This window comes from Carassius auratus, unplaced genomic scaffold (genome assembly GCF_003368295.1).
Source record: "Carassius auratus strain Wakin unplaced genomic scaffold, ASM336829v1 scaf_tig00003761, whole genome shotgun sequence".
NCBI lineage: Eukaryota > Metazoa > Chordata > Actinopteri > Cypriniformes > Cyprinidae > Carassius > Carassius auratus.
In genome coordinates this window covers 1,407,437-1,428,955 of record NW_020523543.1, presented here as the reverse complement: position 1 = coordinate 1,428,955, position 21,519 = coordinate 1,407,437, and the positions used below count along the sequence as shown (strand labels likewise).

General features: G+C 38.5%; 1 protein-coding gene across 1 annotated transcript; it reads left to right on the top strand.

The window, feature by feature from the left end:
- The first annotated feature begins 420 nt into the window (after positions 1–420).
- Positions 421–21,290, top strand: LOC113070348 (uncharacterized). Its single transcript, XM_026243633.1, has 8 exons — positions 421–460; positions 1,337–1,398; positions 4,686–4,718; positions 16,922–17,115; positions 17,889–18,043; positions 18,598–19,031; positions 19,135–19,340; positions 20,711–21,290. Exons 2-8 carry the CDS (start codon positions 1,383–1,385, stop codon positions 20,906–20,908), a joined length of 1,236 nt encoding a protein of 411 aa, XP_026099418.1. The 5' UTR covers positions 421–460; positions 1,337–1,382; the 3' UTR covers positions 20,909–21,290.
- The last annotated feature ends 229 nt before the right edge of the window (positions 21,291–21,519 follow it).

Sequence of the window (21,519 nt, the reverse complement as noted above, 5' to 3'; positions counted from 1 at the left end):
TTGTTATTTGTACAGTGTTGAAATGCACCAACATTTAATGTTACATCCTTAACTGTTACTTACTTGCAATGCAATGATTCAGTCCACTAGAGTTTGATTTGGTTGCCACATTTACGATCGTGACACAGAAGTCTACAGGATCACATATACAGTGCTCTACAGAAGTCTCACAGGCATCTTTTGCTGTAATATGTCAGTAGGAAATATAAGTTTGCATTTATAATATGAAACATGTCATATTCATAAGGATTTGAAATGGCTTTTTATATTTAATGAAAGTCACACTGAGGAAAGCAAAAAGGAGAATAACTAAAACATTATTGGGAGGACTTCTGGTGCTATGTAAATTTAAGGCGGAGCTATAGCCCCAGCTGGCCCTGCCCTATAGCAGCACTACTGTATATAAGGCTGGTGTGGTTTGCTGGAGGACAGCTGGAAAAGAACACTGAAAACACCACAGGTGAGTAGAACACTATCAGTACACTGTTGTCCAAATGTATGTGCTTTATTTGTTATTATTAAAACTCTATCCATCATTGCATGTGCATTACTACTATCAAACAAAACCCTCCCTGCATCTTCCTGGAAGGGCTTGTTCAGCCTAAAATACAAGTCACTAGGGAATAGAAACCTTATAATTAGTGATCAAATTGCAGATAAAATGTATCAATTATTAAAAACTTTACCTGAATAGAATTACTATGTACTAAGACTGATGTAGGGGAGCGTGGGGGACATACATGGGGTTATACAACATACAACTTACATGGGGTTAGTTTTAACTTAGTTTAACTATTTACACACATGCTAGCATAACCAAATTTATGCCATTTACTAGTTACCATATCAACATTATATAGAGGAAAAAAAGTGCACCGAAATTCAAAAATCTTTTGAAGACATTGCTGAATATTCATTGTTGGGCTGAAGTACATTTTTCAACAGAAATGTTACTGTGAATTTAAAATTAAACAAATCTGTCTCTTTGTGATTGTGTTGCGAGGTTTGTTTTTTAAACATTCTGTTGAGCTCTGTTAATATAAAAATTGTGTAAACAATAAATGAAAGTCAGAATAACTAAAAATAGAAATTTTGAACTCGAATCAAAATATGATAATTTTACATATAAAAGTCATTTTAATTTAACACGCAGAGTAAGCATAACTAATGTACATATTTTATGTTAAAATCCAACAGATTTTTTTTCAAGACACATTGTCCGATTACTAAAAATGTAATACAAAAAGGGGTTAATGGAAACTCACACTTTCGGTTACAAGAGGGTTTTAAGCTTATATTATGATTCTTACATCATATATTGTTTTTATTATTTTAGAGTCCTCACAGTTGGATGCTTCGCCAGTGAACGTTCATTAAAAAGCATGGCTAATAGCAAAGGTAAGACACCTAATTTAAACTCATTCATTTAGTCCGAAATAATAGTTCTGTGTGTGACGAGTAGGACTTTTACCGGCAACGCCACCCGGGGAATTTCACAGAGAATAGGGTTTGACTAACTCAATAGTTAAACCACCAAAATACAAGCACACAGGTTTGAATTATGCATGAAGCCAGAGACGTAGTTCCGGTAAAAGACAATTTTATTCATATAATTACTAAAACACAAGTATAAGATTTAATACACCCTAAAATAGGGGAAATGAGTGTTAGTATATTACTTAATAATCATTTGTAAATGTACAGTAGGTGGCCAACCAAAATTATCATTCCGCCGCCGCGAGTGTCGCCGCATTTGCAAAGTCCATTTGCAGCTTTTGACCGCTGAGTGGCACTTTAACCTGTTAGCCTGCACCCAGATGTGGGCATCCTCAACTCCCCGTGTTTGCGCTTGTCAATATTTACGAATAGAGTAAATGAAACGGGACAAATTTAATCTGCATATATTTAACTATGTATCATTATAAAGATCTTAGCCTCATGCATCGAGGACAGATCAGATCACTGTTTTTAAATGGAAAGCTTATAAAGACTGTATTTGCTACATTTGTGTAAGCAGTACACATACAAACATGAGCGATGGAAACGCTCTACATACCAGATCCGTCGTAATAGCGAGTCATAAACACATCCACAGCTGTAAATCCCGGTTTAGTTAGGAAGATAAGGTTCCACTGAATGACATCTCATGAAGCACGTTAAGTCCAACGAAGCAATAACGTTGTAATATGGATCATGATTCCTTTGTTTACGTTTCAGTTCTTTAGCGACAGAACTGTTTGCGTCCACTATGGAATAATTCATGCTCTAAAACTGCATCTTGGTAGTAAAAAAAGGGCATGGTTTTGCAGCGTACAGTGTCACAAACAGAACAAGACGATCCACAAAAATAAAGAAAAAAAGTGAAAAATAGTATATTTGAATTTTGGCGCTCCCTAGTGATGCGCTCTGACGCACCTGTCAGCTGATGGAGGCAGAACTTACAGTGATCGCCTTTTTGTTTGTTTGTTTTATTTTTCAACAGTTTTTATATATGTGAGAGTGTGTTTTATGTTGAATGTGAATGTATCTGCATGATTACCATCTGCATCGAGTGCAAATCAGCCCAAATCAGCTCGCTATTACTGTATGATCACGGCTATCAAAGTGAACGCGTCTATATGAATAGAGAGAGGGGATTATTTACTTTGGCACATTTGCGTTATTACCATCTGTATAAGCGGCCATCAGAACATCAGCACTTATCTGCATCGTAATTCATTGTAAATGATGTATTTCTAACAATCTCAGGATGTTCTGTAATTGGCATACAAATCATACAAAGTGATCAAATAAATCACTTATATGATTTATATGATTTCTAGGTTTCTGTCTAAAAAATATGCAGTGGTAGGTGTAATTACGAAATAGTTTGTAGAAGCCTTAAATACAGTTGGTATATTTTTTTTAAATATATATTTGGGGGTGGGGGGTATAAATATAGCCTCAGAAAAACATTTTTCATGTTACCTTTGAAATAGAAACTCATGAGACATGTGGCTTTCAACCCATTACTTTTCTAGATTGCTCCAGGACTGATTTCATGTATTTTTTTATCAAATTAAAAAAAAATCACTGTGTTAAAAACATTGCACTTCAATGTCTATAACCTTTAATATTTTTGAGGATTATCCAATCTGTTTGATAAAAAGTAAAACCCAAAGGGTCTTCTTTCTAAAGACACAAAAATGATGTGTGTGACAAACATAAGTAAGGAACTATTACAATTTTAAGCTAGTTAGAGCACTTTCAGCTGTGAGAAGTAGCTTTGCATCAGAGCGTTCATTTGAAGTAGAGGACTTTTCTCGCCCACCTTCACCTGAAGTGTAGGATGTCGAGGTGTCTGTGGGCTGAGCCATATCAATTCGAGCTGCTGGCTCAAACTGCAGCCTTAACTCCCGCACCGTGTCACTTTTCAGCGCGAGCTGTGTGGAGAAGCCGATTTCCACCTCCATTGCATTGAAGAAGCAATCCCGCGTAAAATGCAGTTTGCACACTCCAGCTCTAGGCTGGAATTCGCGGTTTTCCGGCCCAAGTGCATGCCACCACTGGTGCCTAATTTTCAAGTCTGCTGGAAAACTATGCAGTACAGCAGTGCTGTCACAACCAGCAACACACCTCCGTACCATCCTGACCACTGTACTAAATACAGATAAATCTACGCGAACTTATATGCTACACAAAATAATCTAAATAACTATATAAATGCTATGCTAAATAGATGTTATAATAGTCTATCCTGGTCATTTTCAATACTTTTTTTCAATACTATTTACAATTCCAACTCCTGACTCACTACAGTGATTTTTAAGGAACAAGATGGATTTAAGGAGGTGTGGTGAGCTGCAAACTGCTTACGTCACTTGCCACCGCAACATCCAATAGGAAAAATCAACTGCAGTAACCACTGTTCAACCTGAAGAGGGCAGCACTAAATGTTTTTACACCACATACTGTAGAATTAAAACACTTTATACTCAAATGTCAAAAAAGCTACTCTAATCAATGAACAGCACTAATAAAGCCCCATTCTTACAGATCATTAACTTAAAAAAGTTGGTTTAGGGTTTAGTTACTCTTTGAAGACTGTTCAAAAATCTGAATTTATGCAAACGCATATACAATGCTTTAACAAAACTTGAGATGGGTATTTAATAGGTCTGTCCCTACGTAAGATCTATAATACTTCTATAATCCACCCTTAACATATTCTGCCCTGAAGCACATGCATTAAATTTGCCATGAAACACAGGCAGAAGTAGCTTAAATACCCCTTGCTCCACATGAAGACATTATTTACATAAGACAAAACCCTGGACCTGATAAGAACACAAATCGGTATTTACATGAAAGACGCCAGGAAGGACACACCCTTAAAATCAACAGAATATCTTTAAACTCTCAAAACTTTATATTGATCTGCTCTACTGTTGAGGATATGTTGACATTATACCAATTACATAAAATGACATGAAAATACAGAAAATGTGGTCTTTTGGTGTGAAACCTTGGCACAGACCTTCCAGCTGTGTTGTGTTGGGCTGATAAACACATATGAAGACAGTGCTGCGGTGCATGCTGCTCATTTAGAAACGCTGATGGTAGCCTCTTTTTTGGTATATATGTATTGGTAGCTATTGCTGTTAATTTCACTGTTGATGCCACTCTGTTTTCTCTTTTTATTGCAGAAACCTCTGGAGAGCTGGTGAAGGCTGAGTTAGGTATGTTCATTCTGAAAAGCAACACAATCACAAAAGTCAACTGTAACATTTTATTAATCAGAATGTTTAACTAATCTAAATCTAATCAAACTAATATAAAATTACTTAATATCAAAATATTAACTCTTTAATCCTTTAAAAATGTGACCTAACAGTAGGGGGGACAATAAACATACAAAAATTGCTCTTGAGAAATTGTAAGGATAAATATGTGTGACGTGACATTCAGCCAAGTATGGTTACCCATACTCAGAATTTGTGCTCTGCATTTAACCCATCCAAGTGCGCACACACAGAGCAGTGAACACACACACACACTGGATCAGTGGGCAGCCATTTATGCTGCGGCGCCCAGGGACCAGTTCGGGGTTCGATGCCTTGTTCAAGGGCACCTAAGTAGTGGAATTGCTGGCCTGAGATTCAAACCCACAACCCTAGGGTAAGGTCTAACACTCTAACCACTAGGCCAAAACTTCCCCTGTACAGAGCACGGCGACCATGTTTAAATATGAGTTCAGTTCATAGTTTCACCACGCAGTCATATAATAAATATATTATTTTGTGTCCTCCACATAGTATTTTAGATTTGGTCTGGGACTGATGGACTAATGGGACTGAGGATGTCTCAATTTAGATATTCAACCGCTGCAAGCCCACTGATCTGCCACTTAAAATCATATTGAGCAAAACATTAAAAATAAAAAAATTAAATTAATGTAAAGCTAACAGGATGCGCTTTCTGCCATCTCTGCCTGTGAACTTGAGTTTAAAACTTTGTGTATATATTTGCCTTACAGGCGTATAGAAATATATCTATATATCTAGACATATATATGTCTACTTTCAAATTAACCAATTCAAATGGAATGATTATGTAATCTGTATGAAACATGCACACGTGTGTCCACAGTGTTGCTGACTTCATCTCTTAAACCGAAAACAAGTAAAAAGTACAAAGTAGAGTAAGTCAGTGAATTATTAAAATAATAATGATGCAGAAAGTTTTGTAAATAAATGATTTATTCATGCATTTACACATCATTTATAACAGGCGTTGAACACTTTGTAGTGTGTACTAAGTACTGACTGGTGAGGGTATAGACAGCTGTCTTTTCTGACACACATGGAGTCTTTAACTCTGTGCACCTGATGTGAGCTTCAGTGGAAGGTAAAAGCGGTTGAGAGGTTCACTTCATCACTAGATCCCACACACTCCACACAGAACACAAGTCTGTGCTGATGAGGGAAAGGATTTAACACAACCCACTGGAATCACCTGACTAAGGGATTTATAAATGTTTATCCACTTCAAAACAAATTAATTAATCTTAAAAATAGTGTATGTTTGTGCTTTTGAAAACAGACCAGCTAACAAATTCCCCAATAAATCATATACTGATCATTTACTAATAGTTTGTTCATCATTTGTTCATTACTAACAATTGTTTATTGCGACACTTATACAAAACAATTTTGACATAAATACTCCAATGATTTATAAGTGATGAATAATGTATCAACTAATAACTTAAACCATCTACTAATAATCAGTTTGATTTATTTCAAGATTGATTTCTTTTTTTTAAGATAAATTACAACACAGTTGTAAATTGTTAGCATACCACTTATTAATCATTTATGAACGTATATTCATGTTTTGTAAATGATTCGTTCCTCATTAACCAATAACTCATAAGTGACTTATAACTGAATTAATAAATCGTTACTATAATATTAACTTAATAATTTATGAATGTGTAGTCATGTTTTGTAAATGATTAGGTCATCATTAACTAATAATTTATAAATTACTAATAACTGAATGTTATTATAAAGTGTTACCAATGTAACTTACTCGTAAAGATGTTATTCATCTGAACAAACGCAATTCTTTTGCAGTTGTCAGTGGGGTGGCCAAATCTAGCCCTGCCCCTGTGTTAATTACGTTAAATATTTTGAATGTGTTAAACTGAAAAAAAATTATAATCGCCTGCGTTAAAGCATTAACTTTGACACCACTACCATTTACACATCTTTTATGAATTGTTTGTTTTTTCAGTGTCCAATCTAAAGTGGAAACTATTCATAATTTGTATCTTTTTGTAAACATTTACTAATCATGTTACGTATGACAGAAACAGGATGTAATTGCAAGGCGTAATTATTGATAAACAGCACAAGAGTCAGATAATGACGAAGTATCACAGGAAAAAGGCGGGCGGACACAAGGCTGGTGGAATGGTGACGCAGGGACTTCGGTGGACAACAGATGGTGGTGCTCAGTCCAGTGATGATCCCTCGAATCCCGGTGCGTGAATAGTCCTTCTGACGGTGCTCGGTAATCCAGTGCTGATTGAAGATCCAGGAACAAATGACGACAACAAGGAGACTCCGGCAGGAACTAAGGACACGGAAACAGGTACGGGAGCACACCGAGGAGAAACAACGATCTGACAACATGAAACACAGGTTACTGAACTTATAAAGGGAACAAACAATTGAAACCAGCTGGCGCTGCTGATCATCGCTGATCAGTGACCACGCCCACAGACACACACACAACAGCACACTAGATGAAAGAGAGAGAGTGAATTCATAAACCGTGACAGTACCCCTCCCCTAAGAACGCCTCCTGGCATTCCCTGGCGGGCTTACCTGACGATTGTAATCATCAATCAGAGAGTGATCCAGAATGTCTCTAGCAGGAACCCAACTTCTCTCCTCCGGACCGTAACCCTCCCAGTCCACCAGGTACTGAAATCCGCATCCCCTCCTTCCCGAGTCCAGAATGCGACTAACCAAATAAGTCGGTTCCCCCGCTATGAGACGCGGCGGGGGAGGAACCGGGACAGGCGGATTAATAGGTGCCCAAAACACGGGTTAAATCTTTGATACATGGAAGGCGGGATGAATTCTCCTGTACGTAGGAGGAAGTTTGGGGTGGACTGCCACCGGACTAATGATCTTGGTGACAGGAAATGGGCCAATGATTTTGGGAGCAAGCTTATTAGAGACGGAGCGGAGAGGAATGTTCTTAGTAGAAAGCCACACTTTTTGACCAACGACGTATACGGGAGGCTTTGACCGGTGGCGATTGGCCTTGGTGCGCACCCCCACTTGGAGAAGAGTCTCACGTGCTCTAGTCCAAGTGTGGTGACACCTCTGGACGAAGGCGTGAGCAGAGGGGCGCGACTTCGGATTCCGTACTGGCAAAAATTGGTGGTTGGTAACCTAAACTACACTCAAACGGAGTAAGGCCCGTAGCTGACACTGGTAATGAGCTGTGGGCGTACTCCACCATAGAAAGTTGTTGGCTCCAAGAGGAAGGATTCTTGGAAACCAAACATCGCAATACTCTCTCCAGATCTTGGTTGGCCCTCTCTGTTTGACCATTGCTTTGGGGATGAAACCCCGAAGAGAGACTAACCGTCGTCTACATAATTCTTGCCAAAATTTGGACACAAATTGGGGACCCCTGTCGGAAACCACGTCCATCAGCGGGCCATGTAAACGAAAGATGTGATGAAGGCGATAAAATGAGCCGCCTTCGAGAACCGGTCCACGATCATCAAAACTGCAGTCTTGCCCTGGGAGGGCGGTAACAAAATCTAGCGCGATGTGGGACCAGGGTCTCGAAGGGATTGACAATGGTCGGTTGGACGTCTTACCAGTGGCACAAAAAGAATCGTTGCTTAACCAATAAACTGGTACGATTAACTCCTGGATGACGAGCTATACTGGAGCAGTGACCCCACTGAATTACCTCAGACCGATACTCCTCAGGCACAAATAACCGGTTCAGTGGGCAATCGGGGGGAGGCATTACCCCTTCTAAGGCCTTCATGACCTTTGGATTCGACCTCCCATCTTAGAGTGGAGACCACTAATATCTCAGGTAAAATACAGGCGTTGGGAATGGTCAAAAATACGTGATAAAGAATTAGGTTTGACGTTTTTGGAACCCAGGTGATACGAAAGAGTAAAGTCAAAACGACCTAAAAAAAGTGCCCACCGAGCCTGCCTAGAGTTGAGTCTTTTAGCAGTTCTAATGTATTCTAGGTTCTTGTGATCGGTCCAAACGATAAAAGGCACCCTTGACCCTTCTAACCAGTGGCGCCATTCCTCCAGTGCTAACTTGACTGCCAACAACTCTCTGTTACCAATGTCATAATTCCGTTCGGCAGGTGATAAACGATGAAAAAAAAACGCACAAGGGTGAATCTTATCGTCTGTGGCAGAATGCTGGGAAATAACTGCTCCTACCCCCACCTCTGACACGTCGACCTCCATTACGAACTGACATGATGGATCAGGGGCAACGAGGATGGGAGCCGAAACGAAACGGCTCTTAAGTTTGGCAAATACAGCTTCCGCTGTATCGGACCACCTGAACGTCGTTCTAGGGGAGGTCAAGGCGGTCAGAGGAGCGACTAGTTGGCTGAAGTTACGAATAAAACGTCGATAAAAATTGGCGAATCCCAGAAACCTCTGTAGGGCCTTACGGGAATCTGGACTCGGCCAATCTATCACAGCCTTAACCTTGTCAGGATCCATACGCACTCCCTCAGACGAGACGATGTACCCTAAAAAGGGGCATGAAAAACGCATTCCTCCGCCTTGACAAAAAGCCCATTCTCTAGCAACCTCTGAAGCACTCGTCTGACGTGCTCAGCACGTCATTGACGACTGCTTGGAAGACCGCGGGCGAGTTGGATAGCCCGAAGGGCATAACCAAGTATTCAAAGTGCCCTCTGGGGGTATTAAATCCGGCCTTCCATTCATCTCCCTTCCTTATGCGAACCAAATGATAAGCGTTACGTAAATCCAATTTTGTGAAGATGGATGCTCCCTGCAATCGTTGGAAAGCTGAAAACATCAACGGCAAAGGATAAATATTCTTTACCGTGATGTTGTTTAACCATCGATAGTCAATCCACGGTCGCAGAGACCCATCCTTCTTCCCCACAAAAAAGAGAATTGACAGTTATCTTGTACGTGAGGGGGGTGGTAGGAATGTGGAGGTGGTGAGCCAGTTCTAAATCCATAAAATTACCTTCTGCCCCCGAATCCAATAAGGCCTGGGTGTCATGAGTGTTGGTTGCCCACCTTAGTCTTACCAGAAGGAGAGTAGATGATGATGGTGAGGATGAGGTCTTCTCGGGGGAGATCCCACCCGATAGTAGCCTCAAAGTTACTACCGGGCTTGATCTTTTAACGGGCATGAGTGGATGAAGTGGCACGCCCTCCCGCAGTAAAGGCACAGTCTTTGGGATCTCCACCGTTCCTTCTCCTCCCGGGAAAGCCGAGCTCTACCCACCTGCATGGGCTCCGGATCGTATGGGGGACTGACCATATCCAGGAACTCCGAACGTCTGGTCTCCATGCTGCGAACTGGATGGTCTTGTTGAAAAAAGCCCATTCTGCTCAGCCGAGCATCCACTCGAAGTGCTAATTCGATAAGTCCATTGAGACTAGTGCGAAGGTCCAGCATATAAATTTCCCTCTGAATACAGTCAGCCAACCCATGCAGGAATCTGTCCCACTGCGCCTCCTCATTCCAACGGCACTCTGCAGCCAGGGTGCGAAACTGGATGGAATATTCTGACACCGAACCATGACCTTGGAGGAGATCAGCGAGTAGTCTGGCCGCCTCCCTACCTGTCACCGCCCGATTGAAAACCCTCCTCATCTTTTCGGAGAGTGCCTGGAACGAGGCGCAGCATGGGTCTTGATTCTCCCACACTGCCGTTCCCCAGAGAGCCGCCCTGCCGGAAAGTAGCGTAAGCACAAACGCCACCTTGGATCACAGGAACGTTTTGAGCTTGTCCACTTTCGACCACTTCCAGAGGTATTCAAAAATGGATTTGACTGGATTGTGTTCATAGTGTAGACCTTCACGTGCTAAAATGATTTCAAACAGCCACAAATGACCGCCTACAGATATAATGTATAAACATTATGGAAAGCGCACAAGTCAAGTCACCTTTTTTTATGTAGTGCTGTAAACAAAAAAGATTGTAAAAGCAACTAAACAACAATAATTAGGAAATCAATGTGTCAATAATGCAAAATGACAGTTAAAGGCACTTCATCATTGAATTCAGTGATGTCATCATATCAGTTCAGTTTAAATAGTATCTGTGCAATCATTTGCTAATCAAGTCAACGATATCGCTGAAAATGAAGTGTCCCCAACTAAACAATCCAGAGGCAACAGCGGCAAGGAACCGAAACTCCATCGGTGACAGAATGGAGAAAGGAGAAAAAAACCTTGGGAGAAACCAGGCTCAGTCGGGAGGCCAGTTCTCCTCTGACCAGACGAAATCAGTAGTTCAATTCCAGGCTGCAGAAAAGTCAGATTGTGCAGAAGAACCATCTGTTTCCTGTGGTCTTGTCCTGGTGCTCCTCTGAGACAAGGTCTTTACAGGGGATCTGTAAATCTGTAACATGATTAGCCTAAAAATCCTTTAACAGATTTGGATATTAGAAGCGTATTAGTGCGTTATGTGTAAGCCAGGTAAAAGAGATGGGTCTTTAATCTTTTAAATTAAACTGCAAGAGTGTGTCTGCCTCCCGAACAATGTTAGGTAGGTTATTCCAGAGTTTAGGAGCTAAATAGGAAAAGGATCTGCCACCCGCATTTGATTTTGATATTCTAGGTATTATTATTATTGAGGTCATAAACGCATGGATTAACATTTCTGCATTTGACATTGAAAACATAAGCTGTAATTTAGATACATTTTTGAGATGGAAAAATTTAGAATTTACAAATGTTAGAAACATGGCTTTCTATGGAAAGATTGCTATCAAATAGCACACCAAGGTTCCTAACTGATGACAAAGAATTTCCAGAGCAGCCATCAAGTCTCCAGTCTTTTAGGTTATTACATTAAGTTTTTAGTTCCTATAATTAACACCTTTGTTTTTTCAGAATTTAGCAGTAAGAAATTACTCGTCATCCAATTTTTTATATCAACTATGCATTCTGTTAATTTTTCAAATTGGTGTTTCGCCGGGCCTCAAAGAAATATAGAGCTGAATATCATCAGCATAACAGTGAAAGCTAACACCATGTTTCCTGATGATATCTCCCAAGGGTAACATGTAAAGCGTGAAGAGTAACGGCCCTAGTACTGAGCCTTGAGGTGCTCCATACTGCACTTGTGATCGATATGATACATCTTCATTCACTGCTACGAAATGATGGCAGTCATATAAGTACGACTTAAACCATGCTAATGCACTTCCATTAATGCCAACAAAGTGTTCTAGTCTATGCAAAAGAATGCTGTGGTCAGTTGTGTAAAACGCAGCACTAAGATCCAATAAAACTAATAGAGAGATACACCCACGATCAGATGATAAGAGCAGATCATTTGTAACTCTAAGGAGAGCAGTCTCAGTACTATGATATGGTCTAAATCCTGACTGGAAATCCTCACATCTACCATTTTTCTCTAAGAAGGAATATAATTGTGAGGATACCCCCTTTTCTAATATCTTGGATAGAAAGGGAGATTTGAGATTGGTCTATAATTAACTAGTTCTTTGAGGTCAAGTTGTGTGAGTGTTTTTTGTTTGATGCTAGGCTTAATAACAGCCAGTTTGAAGGTTTTGGGGAAATATCTTAATGACAATGAGGAATTAAAAATAGTCAGAAGAGGATCTATGACCTCTGGAAGCACCTCTTTTAGGGACTTATGCTGGGTACACACCAAAATATTTTTTTATATCTTAGAAGATTTTCAAAATGTGATAGACCACAAACGTGAGTACAAAAATTCCTAGATTTAACTGTTCTGCTCCTATAGTGTGTGGTGTGCCATGATGTGACAGACAGCACACCACACACTAACAGATTTTCAACCAGAGTGTTGACTGTGAACACACGAAATCTCAAAATCTTGCAAGACTTCAGAATAAAGGAAGGAAGTAGTAAGGAAGAAATTGCAATGATAGTTTTGGAATGATCACACAGACATGTTTTTTTTTTTTATAATCGTTCTCAGTTATCTTTTGGAAAAGATATCTTATTCTCTTTGAAATTGCCTTATTAAATAAACTTTAAATAATTGTTATCAGATCTTACATCACTCTTTAAGAACGTGATCATTCGTTTTCTGATTAGACATTGTTACATTCACATGATAATCTCCAGAGCATACACTTGTTTTTCCTTGGGGTTCCCCCACACATCAGGATTTCTGATTGGAAATATCAAACGTTAAATATTTACAATTCACGATCAGGGTGGCTCTGAAGTTATTCCAGTCAGGTTCGGACACTCTTAAACCACCTCACACCAAGGGAAAATCTGATAAGATAATCTGTAGAACCATCAAGAAAATCGGGACATAGATAGGATTGTTGGAAGGGCTGAATTCAGCCCAAAATCAGCCCCGTTATCTTTTGGTGTGTACCCAGCATTAGATGGAATAGGGTCTAACATACATGTTGTTGGTTTAGATGATTTAACAAGTTTATAATATTCTTCCTCTCCTATAGTAGAGAATAAGTGGAACTGTTCCTCAGGGGGTCTATAGTGTACTGTCTGATGCGATACTGTAACTGAAGGCTGAATGGTTGCAATTTTATCTCTAATAGTATCGATTTTAGAAGTAAAGTAGTTCATAAAGTCATTACTGCTGTGGTGTTGGGAAATGTCAACACTTGTTGAGGCTTTATTTTTCGTTAATTTAGCCACTATATTGCATAAATACATGGGGTTATGTTTGTCTTCTTAAAGAGATTAAAAGTAATCAGATCTAGCAGTTTTTAATGCTTTTCTGTAGGATAGGTTACTTTCCCGCCAAGCAATACGAAATACCTCTAGTTTTGTTTTCCTCCAGCTGCGCTCCATTTTTCGGGCTACTCTCTTTAGGGTGAGAGTATGCTCATTATACCATGGTGTCAGACTGGTTTCCTTAACCTTCCTTAAGCATAAAGGAGCAACTATATTTAAAATGCTAGAAAAGAGAGAGTCCATAGTTTCTGTTACATTATCAAGTTGTTCTGAGGTTTTGGATATGCTAAGGAATTGGGATACATCAGGAAGATAACTTAAAAAGCAGTCTTTTGTGGTAGAAGTGATGGTTCTACCATTCTTGTAACAAGAAGTAGTATTTACAGTTTTGGCTATATGAAGTTTGCACAGAACTAAATAATGATCGGAGATATCATCACTTGGCTGAATAATTTCAACACTATCAATTCCATGTGACAGTATTAAATCTAGAGTATGATTTCGACAATGAGTAGGTCCTGAAACATGTTGTCTAACACCAATAGAGTTCAGAATGTCTATAAATGCTGATCCCAATGCATCTTTTTCATTATCAACATGGATATTAAAATCACCAACTATTAAAACTTTATCTGCAGCCAGAACTAACTCAGATGTAAAATCACCAAACTCTTTAATAAAGTCTGTATGGTGTCTTGGTGGCCTGTATATAGTAGCCAGTACAAACATAACAGGGGATTTATCATTAACATTTGTTTCTCTGGATAATGTTATGTGAAGCACCATTACTTCAAACGAGTTATACTTGAAGCCTGCCCTCTGAGAAATCCTGAAAACATTGTTATACATTTAAGCAACACCTCCCCCTTTACATTTTGTTTATTTGTTTGTGTATTTATTTATATTGCACAGTTTAATACGACTCATGTTGCATTACAATACAACTCATGTGCTTTACAGTCACAAATTAAACAGAAAGAAAATACAAGAAAATGACAGAGGTAGACATAAGCCCTATTCGGACGGGACTAGTTTTACATTGGGTTGTTAGATAAATCTGCGTTTCACAGACGTACTTGGTGATTTTAATCCCGTCCGAATCTGCCACGTCTGTGTTTTTCTCACACAACCTCTGTGATAATTCCAGAGCAAATTACCTACCGTTTTTCAGCAAACTCAGTGATCCTCTGAGAAAACTAATCCCGTCCGAATGTGAATGTCTGTGATTGCCGGTGATATTTTATTTCACAACACGTTTCCATGTGTGTTTGGGCCAACATGAATTACCGTAGATGCCCTTACCGTGCGGATGTTTGATATATTTGCTTAGCGGCAAATAAATAATAATAAAAAAACATACAAATAATAAAATCAAGAGCAAGATTAACAAGAAACTGTTGATACCGGCTATTGTAATATCAGCATCAGGTAAGATTACTAACGTTCATTTATGTACTCAGTAACATAATGTTTTAATTACATTTAATAAAATAAAAAAAAAGGAAAATAAGTTAAACTAAAGGAACCACACATTAACATGGTTTTGCTATACTAGCCATTTAGTATTTATTATGTATTAATACTAATGGCAATCATTCTGAATGAATGCAATGCACGCATACAGAGCGCGTGATCTCTGTGACGCCCAGATGCACAAATCAGACCCTCCCACCTCTGTAATAAACACGGAGATGTTAGTCCCGTCCGAATTGGTACATGAAAATCACAAACGTCAGGTGGTAAGAATCGAAACTCAAACGTAGTTTAGAAGACTACTCCCGTCCGAATAGTGCTATATCCACCACACATAAACATACATAAACACTAACCCTTTTAAAAATGCTCTCCATTTGTATTTAAAAGAAGTTGTGTTAAGACAGCTTTGAACATGTGTAAGGATTTGGCAGATCAAATAGGTTCATGGAGGTCATTCCACAATTTAGGTCCTGCTCGAGGGAAAGCTCTAAAGCTCTAAGAACAAATCCCAAATTTTTTACATTAGATTTAACAAAACCAGACAAGGAAGTTGCATTCAAGCACTGCAACTCCTCCTGCTTTCTAGGACCAAACACAGTAATGCCAGTTTTATTCTCATTAAGCTTCAAAAATTTTGCAGCCATCCAATCCTTAACATCGTATAAGCAAGCATGTATAAGCAAGTTTAACTCACTCACAGGCAAATAAATCTGCGTATCATCAGCGTAGCAATGGAATGACACTTTATATTTGCGAAAAAATGCCCCTAATGGTAGCATATAAAGGGTGGAAAGAATTGGAGCAAGAATTTAACCTTGTGGGACTCCCAAAGGAAGATGTAATCTTGAAGAATTAAAGCCCCCAATATTAACAGAGAAAAATCGGTCAGTGAGATGCGACTTAAACTATTTGAGAACATTACCTTTTAGGCCAACCCAGTGTCCTAGGCGACTGATCAAAATCTCATGGTCCACCATATCAAATGCTGCACTAAGGTCAAGCAGAATTTAAATAACATTAATGCCATTATCCAGTGAATCAAAGATGTCATTTAACACTTTACCAGCACTGTCTCAGTGCTGTGGCAGGACTTAACACCTGACTGAAATGGCCCACTAATGCTTGCAGCTGCTTAAATGACACTTTTTCCAAAACCTTGGCTAAAAAAGGTAAATTTGAGATCGTTCTTAAATTATTTGGATCCTCTATAACCAAACCACTACCAAAAATCTGCTTAAAAAGATGAGGTGACAAAACATCACCTTTTAGATGACGATGGCTTAATATCTGCCTAAACTGAAAGGGTAATGAGATTTGAATTCTCTCCATTCCTTGCTGCGTGGCACAGCCAAGTCAGAAGACAGAATCACCGGTAATTTTGGTAAAAGCCAGACAAGATTTCAAGATTTTCAGCTAAGAGATAAAAGTTTGTTTTGGGAAGGATAAACGTTACGAGCACAATGTTCTCTCACCATTCTGGATTTCTAACACACTGCACAAATGAAATCCGCTGCTGTCAGTATGTTGTTCTGCCATCTCCAGTCACATTGATATGTAAATTGTATGCGCCCATTCATTTGCTCACCCATAAATCCTCCCCTCCAAGAAATCAGTACTGAAGTGGTTGAACATGGACAAAAGAGACGGCAGGTCTAAACATATTCATGTTTCCTTCATCCACTTGTGATCAGCTGGACAAAAATGCATCTTAATAACAGGTGTAACCAGGGCCTTGGAAATAGGGTCAGTTTCCTTTAAAATGTTTTGACAGTGGTTCTGCAGGGACTCTCTAGTACTGCATATTTTGTCTCCTTACACAAAAAAAAGGAAACCTTAAAAAATGCGTTGTTTTCAATCCAGTTTTTTTTTCATTAAAAAAAGTTCAAACAAAAATAGCCTTATTTGTACAGCATTCTTTTTTATCCATAAGCTATTGAATGCCAAAGGTTGTTAACCATCACAAATATTTGAAATATTTCAGAGATTGACGATGACAACGCTATAATGAAAGCAGATTTCATTCAGGAGCTTCTTCCATCTGCGGAGCGAACGGCTCTCCTTTATCACCTGACTTTCCTGAGTCTGGGAGGATTCCCAAAGCTGGAGCGTCTGATCAGAGATCAAGCTATTGAAACACAACTGCTGTTCGGATCCTCCGAAGCCCTTCTGCTGAAGGTATGTGTCCTAATTCATCATAACCATCAATGTCCTCTATCAGCCCTCTAATTTAAATGTTTATTCAAAAAGAGTCTTTCCCCTTTAACACTTCAGCTATGGATTATGTGGATGCTGTGATTAACTTTCAAAAGGTGTTCTCTGTAACCATCTTTAATCATTTCTGTGCATGACTGTATGGTAGGCCTAGTTAATGCTAAATGCAATGTAATACGTCTTATTCTGAACATTACATTTTCAAATGAAAAGTAATAGAGTAGAAAGCCCCCCCCCCCAGTGGTGCTCATGCTATGGACTGAGAGGAGTCTTTCCAAAGATTGATCAAAATCAGCAAAGATGGATTCACAGATAGAGCTTCAGTCCATCACAGGAAGGAAAGTGCAGAGAAGGCAAAGCGGACTCAGCAGATGAGGTGGAGCCATGGAACTGGGTGGAAAAAATTGAGAAGCAGTCTAAAACAATGTGACCCATGCATGAAGATAATAATAATCTTAAACATGACATCTCTGTATCACAAGCCAACACAGCTATGCACAGCTAAAAGAAGAACTAAAGAGTACAGGAACACTGGACAATATCTGGACTCAAACTTGTCACAACGAGCTAGAACAAGAAGAGAAAACTAGAAAATAAGAAATGACCACCATTAGTCATGACAGTCACATAACTTCAGAAGTTACTATACTGTTATGATTGGTTGTGTAGTCACTTTGAACTATCATAACTATTTAGTCTATCACAGGATTAACTTGCTGATTTATGTTGTCTCGTAGTGTGTCGGCACGAGCTCCAACCTGGTCACCTCCCTGTTTCCAATGTTGATAAAAGCTGTGGAGAAGAACAAACCTGTTTTGGCGGTGAAGTTCCTAATGAAAGCCAAAGAGTGGATCACTGACATCATAAGACAAGTGGATGACATTGTGATGAGGTGAAAATATTAGTAATATCTTATAGGAACTAAGAATAAAGGGGAAACACCTGGGTTATTTTATACTTGCAGGTAAATTTAATGTCTTGTTTGTACAGATTATTTTTAAGTAGTCAAATAATTTGCTATTCAGGGTCATGGATCACAAATTGTTTTGGGTCACAACAATATATTTTTTTTGTAAAAAGTGTCAATGTATATAGGTATAGAACATATGTATTGATCAGAGATGCACAACAGTTCGTGTAGAACTGTAGAATCCTGTAGAACTGTTTAAGACCCTACTCTGAAGTAGGATGTAATTAAGTTCCCCCAAACGGAGTTCCTAGAAATAAAACCGTTCCTAGTTCCTGTGATGAGAACATGCCAAAAACTGGGAACTTCCACCAATAGTTCTAGGAACTATGAAAAGGTTCCTCCAGTGTGAAACTGCCTATTGAACTGTTGTATAGAATTACATTTGTCCTCAGTAAGAAAATTGTTCAGTGTCTTATCTTGTGCAAATGAAATCCACTTTATTCAGTTAATTATTTGAAATGCACTGTATTATTCAGGTATGATACACACAACCAAAGTGTGAAAAAAAGCACCAGTGACGTGTATCAAGAACAAGCTGAGACCAAAGAAAAAAAAGAGAAAAAATCTGATGAGAGACAGGGTCTGGAGGATGCTCTGGCCAAACTCGAAGTGGATCTGAAAATAGTAGTCGACAAAACGGAGATGAAAGAGAAACAAATTCAGAAAACAACTGACGAGCTGAACAGCTTCATCAGAAGATTTCAGGAAGAACAAAGCCACTGGACTAAGAAGGTCCTTGCCTTTTTTAGAGGCTATCCAGATGCTATGAAGGAGCCTACTGCCATCGCTCTGGATAGAGCACTGAAACAACTCGACTCTGAGAAGAGACTTCTGCGAAATGAAGAGTGGAGCATCAAAATAAAGCAGCTTGATCTTCAGCTGAAGCTGGCCAACTGTAAAATACGGATGGGTGAGAGTCTCTCTACGATTTTATTGTTACAAACATACAGTAAATTCATACATGTTATGCTCTTGACAGGTTCTTTATAATAATCTCTGATAAATCATTCCAGGTGAGATTCCCGACCCTGACAACCTGACGGAAGTCCAGGCGTGTCTTTCTCAAATCCAGCAAATTCTGGTTGATCTGAAAAAGTTTTGGGAGAAGGTGGATGCTATTCTGAGCACGCTGAAAGATAGAACCTTTGCTGGGGAGGAAATGGTTGACATGGAGGACATGAAGGATGAGTTCATAGACTCCATTGAAGATGCAGCAAAGGTAAGTTAGACGTTGAGCAAATGTTCCTAATGTGATTTGATTATGCCTTTCATGAAGTCTCTGAGTTCTCACATTTTTGTTTATCCCTAATATTCTCTGGTTAATAGTGTTCAGATTTTTGTAATCTCAAGCAAGATGCTAGTGTCTAATCATTGAAAGTTATTACCATCTTAACTAGAATCAGATGAGCATGCCATGTGACAGGAGAAAAGAGATAAAAATAAATAAATAAATAAATGCACAGTTTTGTATAGCATGGAGCCCTTAAAATTACCAGCTGGTTCAGGTCAGAAATGACAGAGGCGACAAACAGTATTGTAACATTATCCACTTTTATGATTTTATTTACGTTTATTCATCTTCTTTGCCATTAATTGCATATGCAAATGAGCATATTTATGTAATCTCAAGACTGAAAATCTAAACTTCTGTAGATTAAATACAAGACAAACTGTAGGAAATTGTCATGTACTGGGTCAGATTAAAACCATCTGGTGACCAAACACAATCAATTCATATTGTGGTAGTAATGCCCAGTATACGGCTATAATATCTATAATAGCACAAGTTATGCACTTTAATAATCATTTAGACTTTACACTTTGTTTAGACTAATAAAACAATTATGAGACAGATTGCTGAAACATGAGAAAAAAATACTAAACATAATGATAATGTCCAGTAGATGAGTTCTGTGCAGTAACTGCAGTCACCTGTTATTTGTTATTGAATTATAATTATTTCATAATGTAAAGTACAGTTATATTTTATTGGGATTGCCTTGTCTTTCTTTACGTGTAATCATTTTTATTACAACAAGATAAACGTTCTGGGATTTATTTAGGTTTTACAGGCTAACTGTACATTTTGGAGGCACCGGCATAGACATTTCTACTGCTTTTGAGTTATTTAGTAAGAGAAATCACAGGTGAATTCCAGCCTAATTTGCAATCTATCAGCTGTGGGACTTCAGTCTCCTGCTACAACAGAATAAACAGATACCAACAGGAGCGTTTTTTTCCATCAAAAAATCATAAAACTGAGGTTAAATCTTTGGAGACACATGGATTACTTTAATTGTATCGTTAAAACCATTTTTGGCTTTAAAAGTTTAAATTAAACGAACTCTTTAAAATTATCATGACAAAATGTAGGATTTTTTTTGTTTGTTTTTCTAGATTTTTTCCCCCCATGTATCATTGCAGTGTTTTTTTTTTGTTGTTGTTGTAATATTATTATTTTTTTATCAGTGCAGCTCCTTATTGAAGTTGAAACTATGTATGTTAATGTCAATTGTGTCAATTATGATATATTTAATAAAATATATTTTGGTAAATGTGATTAATGGTGGCATGTCTTTTATCTTTCAGTACTGGAAAAGATTTGGTCTGTGCTGTCAGACAGCTCAAAGCGTCTTCCGTATTCAGTCTAGAGATGCATATAAATTCCTGGAGGTCAATCCGTCTTCGCTCTCTGAGGAGGAGAGGAAAAAGCAGTACTTGTCTATCACGGAGAAGCTGAAGAAAATCAATCCAGATCCGCCAGCACTGAGTGACTCCCAGATCTGATGATTCCTGAAGGCTCCTTAAACAAATCAATGCATACAGCTTCTCTTGGCATTTTTGTAATGCTTTGTAATCTCTTGTAAACTGCTCTTGAACATGTTAAATTGCAGTTCCACATATACATCTTCTTTAATAAGTTGATGTAAGTAATATTATTTAGATCAATTTATGGCAATCTCTTTCAAAATTGCTTTGCATTTTTATTATGCTATACACAGATCTTGGAGTCTAGTCAAGTGATTAATGTCTATGTCACACAATAAAGACAAAAGACATGAAACATTTCTTTGCAGCCAAATCCTTCAGCCATTTCTCATGCTTTGGTGTACATCAGGGACCATTACAGTTCTACAGACAATACACTTATACACACACACACACACACACACACATTTTGCCTCACTGGTGTGTTACATTCAGGAAAAATGAAAGAAATATGAAATGAAATGAAATGAAATTCACAGATGAAAGTTATGTGCATTCATTAGAACGAATTCAAGCAGGATGAATGTCAAGCCTGTGCCTGAGTCTGTGCTTATACTTTCTAAGCTACATGGTATTAAACCATATTTTAGATTTAACACATTTAAAAGGTGTGCAGTATTATTTATATT

What these genes read in the sequence shown, in the direction of transcription:
- LOC113070348 (XM_026243633.1), top strand. An exon ending in GCTGGTGAAGGCTGAGTTAG is followed by an intron (nt 4,719 to 16,921) that starts GTATGTTCATTC and finishes GAAATATTTCAG; the next exon opens with AGATTGACGATGACAACGCT. An exon ending in GTGGATGACATTGTGATGAG is followed by an intron (nt 18,044 to 18,597) that starts GTGAAAATATTA and finishes TGTATTATTCAG; the next exon opens with GTATGATACACACAACCAAA.